The 9013-nt window shown below is 37.3% G+C and overlaps 1 protein-coding gene across 1 annotated transcript; it reads left to right on the top strand.

Moving 5' to 3' along the window:
• Positions 1-1223: 1223 nt before the first annotated feature.
• Positions 1224-7012, top strand: LOC110884435 (2,3-bisphosphoglycerate-independent phosphoglycerate mutase). Its single transcript, XM_022132149.2, has 9 exons — positions 1224-1443; positions 2963-3090; positions 3393-3543; positions 3642-3845; positions 3921-4345; positions 5262-5454; positions 5591-5686; positions 6414-6566; positions 6656-7012. Exons 1-9 carry the CDS (start codon positions 1282-1284, stop codon positions 6815-6817), a joined length of 1674 nt encoding a protein of 557 aa, XP_021987841.1. The 5' UTR covers positions 1224-1281; the 3' UTR covers positions 6818-7012.
• Positions 7013-9013: the final 2001 nt, after the last annotated feature.

Below are 9013 nucleotides of genomic sequence, written 5' to 3' on the forward strand. Positions count from 1 at the left end.
AACATGGGAAAACCCCCCATGTGGGAATCGAACCCAGGACCTATTGATCCCAAAGCCTTATCCCACCACCAAGATGCCACTAGGCTATAAAGCCATGGGCATGAGTTATTCTTAAATCCCAACTAACTTACAAAAAAAGTTAATTTTAAGTTAGCTTATTTTTCAAGCTAAAGAGAAAAGGGTTTGGTGCTAGAGAAAGAAGCAAAATTATGGACAAAGTAAAAGGGGTAGGAGGCGTATAGTAACGTCTTGTTTAGTAATGAGATTTTATTAAAACCGGAAAATATTTATCTAAAATTGTGTTTGGTTGTCAACTAAGGGATTGAACTAGGAAAACTTCATTTCAAACATAGATCTTAACTTTCTTTCACATTGGTGTAGAATGTTGAAAATAAATAATACATTAATACCCAAAGCCCATCATCATCATCTTCCACAATGGCTTAAGGTGAGCCGTATTGTGACGACATGGAGTAGCACAACCGTTTAAGTGGTGGTCGAGTTTATAGCATTAGTTTAAGATCTCTTATTTCTGATGGCAACGATGAGTAGATCAGATGGAGAGGGTGACGGGTAGATTTAAATAAATACAACTCAATATTTAGCTCCTATTAATTATAATAATTATAAAAAATAAAAAAATAAAAACATCTAAGATTTTAAGACAACAAACCGGTGAAGATTGTTGACATTGTTAGCGAGATGAAGTCGGTGGGTCATATTTAGTATAATAATCAAGCTCGATATCTTGAGAAAATTAGCGTAAATATGTAATTTTGTAATTTTGTTCGTTGCTTGGGGCCGCCCGATTTAGGTTTGGCTGCTGTTTTTTAATGAAATTTTAGTTTAAAAAAAATCTAAGATTTTAAGACAACGAGCACAATTTTTTAAATAATGTATACTATTTATTACAAAAGATCTTACTTCTTTTCAAATGATCATCCCATTTATTACAAAAGATCTTTATCCCACAAACATGTAATAAGTTTCATAAATTAATTAGTATCTTTTATAAATTCATTAAACCCAAAATATAAGCTACAAAACTGTCTAGAAACACACAAACCTAAACCACGGTCAGAAAAAAAGCATTCCTGTTTGGCTTACGAAACCAAGGGCCATAATGAACTATGGGCCATACTCAAGGGACTTTTCAACAAATAAAAAAGTATACACGGAAACTGGCGGACGATCCTGTATATTATATATCTTGTTGAGCAATCCACCAAACCAACCACTACATTTTAGAAAACGCAAACGAGATCTGAGACTGAGAAAACGATGGGGAGCACAGGATTTTCATGGAAACTGGCGGATCATCCAAAGCTACCGAAAGGAAAGCTGCTCGCCATGATTGTTCTTGACGGTTGGGGTGAAGCTTCTCCCGATAAGTTCAACTGCATTCATGTTGCTGAAACTCCTACTATGGATTCTCTCAAAAACGTAACCACTTTCTCTAGATTATTCTGCTTGTAGTATATGTATATAACTTCTAGTAGATAGAACTTTTGATTTTTGAAGTCGCCGTCAATGGCGAATAGTCGTTGCTAATTGTGAATTAGATCTGAAGAAGTATTGATCTCGATTGCGATTTGCATCACAGTTAGGAATAGTTAATCGTTTTAGACTAGGAGATATAAGTGTGTTTAATTGAAGGCTTGAAGCTAATCGACGGAGTCATTGATTTGGATTACATAACTAGAAATAGTTAATCGTTATAGGTTAGGAGAAACAGGTGTGTTTAATTGAAGCTAATCGATGAGTTTGAACTAATGTTTTTATATATTACTCCAGTAGATAGATATTTTAATCAGATTTGAAGAGTCATTGATCTCGATCGCCAATGAAACAGTTAATTACTGTAGGCTAGGAGAAATAGGTGTGTTTAGTTGAAGCTAATTGATGAGTTTGAACTGATGTTTTTGTATATATTTTAATTAGTAGATGTTTAGAGTCATTGATCTCAATTGCATGGCAATCGGAAGTCGTTAATCGTTATAGGTTAAGAAATAAATGTGTTTAATGGAATGTAATTGATGATTTTGTACTAATGCTCTTTATTTATTTTTCTAGTAGATGCTTTAATAAGATCTGGATGTGCTTTTAGCTTGTTTTTTTTTAAATGCGCGCATCACATGATGCAATGATGAGATTGCATCGCGTGTTGCCGTTCCATGATGCGCGCATCACATGATGTGGTCTAATGCGGCGCCTTATGCTGTTGACTGGTATTTGAACAATTAGATCTTTAATTGAACAAATTTGACAATAGATGATGAGAATATATTATATTTTAGTGTTTAAAGGTTCACAAGTTAAAATTTTAGCTATTTATATTTATTTTATTATTTTTGAATAAAGAACACCTTGCATACGTGATGCGTGCGCCTCACACATCGGATTTTGGGATCAAAACGCATCGGATCGCTACACGTATTTTTAAAACCAAGGCTTTTAGATTTGTATTCTATCGAAGATTGATTAATTAGTCTGTAGTGTAGAAGCGGTTTGGTCTGAGCCTAGTGAGTAAATGATAATATGAAGTGGTAAGGAATGAACAAATTTCAAAAAACAGAATCCAAACTTTTTGGAAAAGAAATCACACCTCGTTTTTAGTCTGTTTGATGATACCGCACTGAATAAATTAGTGGCGGATCTAGGATTCGCGCCAAGCGGTAACGTTTTATAAATAAGCGGTAACGAAATAGAAAAACCGTCAAATTTTTCCAAAATTTACACTAATTTTACACTACCGCCGGAGCGCCAAGGGGTAGCGGGCGTTACCCCCTGTTATACACTAGATCCGCCCCTGGAATAAATTCTATCAACTAGAAAACTCAAGAAAATTATTCTCTTTCAAGCTATAAAATGAACTGGTAGCAGGCTATTTTTGTAGATGTTTTTGTGATCTGTTAGCAACCACATGAGGTGAATAATCTTTTATGTGTGTATTTTGCTATAGGGCGCCCCTGATAAATGGAGGTTGGTGAGGGCTCATGGTACTGCTGTTGGGCTTCCCACCGAGGACGACATGGGAAACAGTGAAGTTGGACATAATGCTCTTGGTGCTGGAAGAATCTTTGCTCAAGGGTGATCTTTCTTCCCTTCATTTTGATTTTTGACCCTAAATACCCCTTTACATATTTTTCTTTTTAAGCAAGGCATTCTTAGAGGGAGATTACATGTTTTCCAGTGATATTCGCCTATAAGTATTTAATAACTTAATTTTGATTCCCAGTTTTTAAAACCAAAAGAATAATATAGAGTCCCTTCGATATTAATAGCAAACAAAGTAAATGTATTTGTTGTTCATTTTGTGATCCTCATTTTCTGAATATTCACTAATGCTGTGTAGCCGGCCTTTGCTTATGAATCTTTGTTTCATTCTATAGTGCAAAACTTGTTGATCTTGCTCTTGCCTCCGGAAAAATTTATGATGATGAAGGTTTTAATTACATCAAGGAATCTTTTGCAACCAACACCTTGCACCTTATCGGACTGATGAGTGATGGGGGTGTGCACTCACGTCTTGATCAGTTGCAGGTATATTCAATTGAGCAATTTAACCATTCAATAAGTATTTACTAATTAACCTTCAATCGTTTATAAACCTTATATTTATGTGTTTTGTTGTGTTGCAGCTGTTGCTAAGGGGAGCCAGCCAGCATGGCGCTAAGAGGATCCGTGTTCATGTGCTTACTGATGGTCGTGATGTTTTAGATGGTTCAAGTGTTGGTTTTGCTGAGACACTTGAAGCAGAACTTTCAGATCTCCGCAGCAAAGGCATTGATGCACAGGTGGCATCTGGTGGAGGGCGTATGTATGTCACCATGGACCGTTATGAGGTAAAAGCATCATTAATACTTTGCATTTAGTATTTATTGGAGAATTTATAGACACTTGACATGTTCCTTTTGCAGAATGATTGGGAAGTTGTGAAACGTGGTTGGGATGCTCAGGTTCTCGGTGAAGCCCCACACAAATTTAAAAACGTTGTTGAGGCTATCAAGACACTTAGAGAGGCACCCGGTGCTAACGACCAGTACTTGCCCCCATTTGTCATAGTTGATGATAGTGAAAAGGCTGTGGGCCCTGTTGTGGACGGTGATGCCGTTGTGACTTTCAATTTCCGTGCAGATCGTATGACTATGCTTGCTCAAGCTCTTGAATATGAGAAGTTTGATAAATTCGACAGAGTGCGGTTCCCGAAGATTCGTTATGCTGGCATGCTTCAGTATGATGGGGAACTCAAGCTTCCAAATCATTACCTTGTATCTCCTCCATTGATTGAGAGGACTTCTGGCGAGTATTTGGTGAAAAATGGGGTCCGGACATTTGCTTGCAGGTGAGAGAATAAGTATTCTATGGGAACGGGTCATACCCTGTTATTAATCAGATCAACCTAGCCCATGCCAAAAGTTACTTTTGTTGACCTGAATGGGTCATACCTTGTTATAGGGGTGTGCAATTGGCGGTTCGGTACTTGCCTTTAATCATATCCGTAACTACTAGCTTCGGTTATGGACTTTCCTTAACCATTTACGATAACCTTAACCATAACCGAACTTTAATCGGTTATGAGACTCGGTTACGGTTCAGTTTTAGTTATTTTGGTAAATTAACCGATCTAAGTTTGAACTAAAATTTAAAATGAATGAACATATTATACTTTTATCGTCTCAGTTACAATTGTTTTTTATAAATAAAAAAGACAAAAAAAAAAACATAGACATGCATAAAACGAGTCAAATTTTACACAATAATTATTTTTGAAACATTAAAACTAGTTATATAACATAAAAAGCTTTTGTAGATGTTTTTTTTATGTATAAAAAGTTTGATTCATTGAACGTTTATATCTTAAATATAGTTTTATTTTGCGAGCATGTCTTAATTGATTTCGGTTCGGTTAATGTTCGGTTATGGAACACCTTTAACCATATCTATAACTGACTTATCGGTTAATCAAATAGCATTATCCATAACTGTCGGTTAATATCGGTTATCGGTTAATTCAGTTCGGTGGCGGTTCGGTTATCGATTAAGTTCGTTTAACGGTTAAGGTTTGCTCACCCCATGTTACACCCGACCCACGTTTCTGCCCATTTTGCCACCTCTACATGTGGACTTGTGGACATATGATATCGTGGATTATGGTTGTGATTGATGGTTTAACCAATCCATAATTCGTTTGTAATTTTTTTTTTGTATCGTGTTAAAGAAATTTCTGCTTGACCACATCTAATTCAATTGTTCAACAGTGAGACTGTCAAATTCGGTCATGTCACATTTTTCTGGAATGGAAACCGTTCTGGATATTTCAATTCAGAGTTGGAAGAATATGTTGAAATTCCAAGTGACAGTGGAATTACCTTTAATGTTCAACCCAAGATGAAAGCTTTGGAGATCGGTGAGAAGGCCCGTGATGCTATCCTCAGTGGAAAGTTTGACCAGGTAACTGATAATTGCCCCCATACACCTAGGATTTGATGATATATATGAAATAAAAATGTATGTGAATATTTTTTTAATAAGCATGTTTGATTTGAATATTTATTTAATGTACTAAACTGTTCTATGTGCTTTTTAGGTACGTGTGAACATTCCAAATGGAGACATGGTTGGGCATACTGGTGATGTTGAGGCTACTGTTGTGGCCTGCAAGGCTGCTGATGAAGCTGTTAAGGTAAAAGACTATAATCCTTGAAGTTCATTGTATATTTGTCTCAAGATTTGCTTGGCTAACCACTGTTATATGCTTAGGGTTTGGTGTTATTGTTATTAGTCTCTTTGGGCATCTTCTACTTGATTCATTTTTAAGTTAGGTACTGGAAAATGTGGGAATTTCAACCCGTTTACTGTCAGTGAGTCAGAACCAGATTATGTTTTCTGACCTTTATCTCTAACGGTTCACATCTAAAAGTTTAGTTAAAAATGGACCGGGTCAAATGGCTTGAATATGTAAAAAAAGCCCAAGGTGTAGTTTTAATGCCGCAGGCCTGCAACCTACTAAAACGGTTTTATTAAGTGATTAAATTTCATAGAAATTGTATAATTTTTGTAATTTTTTGCTAATTTTTGCTAAATTTACACGCAAGTTTCTTGACTTTAATTTTGCATGAATAAATCTCTATGCCTCCAAATTTAATGTAAAATATGTTTTAATGAAGTTTAGGGACATAATCACGCAAAACTAACACTGCTTAATTAAAAAAAAGTTTGTATACTTTTTGGAATCATAGCACAACAATTTAATTACTGTCACAAGAACCCTATAGGCTTTTGCTAAGTTCACACATAAGTCCCTGCACTTTACTTTTGTATGATTAAAATCCACAAAGTTTCAAATAAAGCTTAGAGAATAAACTAGGTTGTTTATTCCGAGTTTCTGATGGTTTTTGTTTGGATGACAGATGATTCTTGATGCGGTAGAGCAAGTGGGTGGAATATATGTGGTGACTGCAGATCATGGTAATGCTGAAGACATGGTTAAAAGAAACAAGAAGGGCGAGCCTCTTCTCAAAGACGGCGAGGTTCAGATTTTAACATCACACACCCTTCAGCCGGTAAGCTACTCGACACTTGTCTTGTTAAGATTATTCACAGCAAGAATCAAGAATGTGGAAATGACAGTTATTTGAAATATTGTAATCAGGTGCCAATTGCAATTGGTGGGCCCGGGTTAGCAGCAGGTGTGAAGTTCCGCAAGGATGTGCCAAGTGGGGGGCTCGCAAATGTGGCTGCGACTGTGATGAATTTGCATGGGTTTGTAGCACCTGATGACTACGAGACTACTCTTATTGAAGTTGTTGATTGAGCATGGAAGGTGATTTTGACATTTCTTTGACCCCATATTTAAATAATTTCCCGGAAACAGTAAACATATGACAATATGTTTTGTTACAATTTCAAGTTTTGGCTATATGAGTGGGGTTTAGCTAGCTTTATATTTGAGCAAACTCATGGTTGTAAAAGTAATGGTTGATTTGATTCAAGTTGCAGTTGCTTGATAGTTTTACCGTTCAAAAAAAAGTTACTTGATAGTTTTGCAAACTAAAACAGTATACACCCGAGACAAAGAAAGTGGAACAATAAGAAAATACTGAAATAAATATAATACATATTTGAAGAATTGAAGGTTTAGTTTGTGTAAGCTGTTACCCTCAATGTATAACAGATTTGCAGCATAACAGTGTAGTGATTCTTGACTTGATTACAGGAGCGGATTTACCTCTTAACAAGGGGTAACCTACGTTGCCCCCTTGACGTTCCGACGGTAGTGTAAATTTAGTGTGTATTTTGAAAAAAATTGATGTTTTTTCGATTCCGTTACCCCTTTTCTTTAAAACGTTGTCCCTATATGAGTTTTCTCTTCTGCCACTGCTTGATTAAGTATTCTTACCTATCATGCATTGGACTGGTGGTGCATATAAAGGGGGCCTTGGCCAAATTACCTGAGAAAAAGAAGCTAAAGCCGTTTAAGATTAAACATCCTAGATTTGATTTCTGAAGGGGTATGGTCCTAAAAAGTCGCGCAACCCAATCAAGGCGCGCGTGGAACCATACTCCTTATTCATTAAGCTGATTAATCTACAGACCCCGCGCGGGCTACTTAGGTAAAACCTAGGTCGCGCGCGAGGTCTAAGCAAGATGTAACATCAGTTTTCACACTTAGCATCCTGAATAAGAGCCCTCAGCCCCTAAGCCTTGCGCCAGCTAATTGAACACACACCAAAAGTCGCGCAAGGGCAGCGGCGCAGGGCCATCTCAGGAAGCATCCAAGGTACAAGTGGCAGAAGTACAAGTCAATCAGCGTCCAGCAGGTTGTACCCTATCGTGCTCCACGATTGACAATCGTGCAGGAGACAAAAGGTACACAAGGACACCCACGTGGCATCAATCAGGGGGCGGCGACAACTGCCCCATGATCTCCATTCACCTACTGATGTCAGAAGGACAACAAGGACAACAACCCGGACACGTGGCTCCAATCAAGGTGCGCCAGCACCGAATATCTTCTAGAAGACACTAATGGCTGCCGCCAAAGGGACAAAGCGGATATTCCTTGTTGTCGCCTTCAGGCCCAAGGCCCATCAGCCCATATCCTCCTACACCACTCCGGCTATAAATAGGGATCTTCATACACAGGTTGAACTTCTGCTCTCTACTCTCTCACTCTTAACACACACTTATTGTCCTCAAAGCAGTTACTTATTCTCACGCCGGAGAGTGTTTAAGAGGGAAACCCCCATATTCCCCTCTTAACGAGCTTAACGGGTTGTTACTGTTTTGCAAGAAGGATCACACTCGAGCTCAGAAAGGATTAAGAAGATTAACCCTCATGTTTGAAACATAAACCCAACTAATAAATCTAAAATTAGTTTCGTGTTTCTTCAATTTCTGTTTTAGCAAAAACCTAATAGAACCCGTGCACTCATGTTTGGAGCATCTACTTTCAAAAGGTTGGCACATTTAAATCCAATAAAACATAAAAAAAAAAAAATCACCAAATCTGCACTCCTCATACCCTAAAACCAATCATATTAGCATTATACACATTAAAGCTATTAATTAATCTCCCGTGGCCACACCAAACATGAACTAAACAACGACTGTTACCGGTATAAATCTCGTTGCCTGTTACCGATATAAATCTCGTTGTGTTCTTTATTGAAGTAAAGGGCTATTATCTCTTAAAGTGCATTTGAAACGAGCTGACTTCCTTGTTTTTATTTTTATTTTTATTTTTTATATCAAGACTTGCATTGCTTGAGTTTACATTAGCTACACATTTCGCACTTCATATGTTGCTATGATATTAATAGACCCGGCTGCATCACAAACCATAAGACAAGACGGAGTGGGAGCTGGAGAGGGTTAGGTGGCACCCGGCCCTGTCTGAGAACACCACCCACCGGTTTTTGGGTGGAAAAAAAAAAAAAAAAACAATTCATGGGAAAGAGGGGGAAAAGTGGGTTAATTTTGTATTGGGCAATTTTGGAGAATATTGGTA

This window comes from Helianthus annuus, chromosome 10, assembly GCF_002127325.2.
Source record: "Helianthus annuus cultivar XRQ/B chromosome 10, HanXRQr2.0-SUNRISE, whole genome shotgun sequence".
Taxonomy (NCBI): domain Eukaryota; kingdom Viridiplantae; phylum Streptophyta; class Magnoliopsida; order Asterales; family Asteraceae; genus Helianthus; species Helianthus annuus.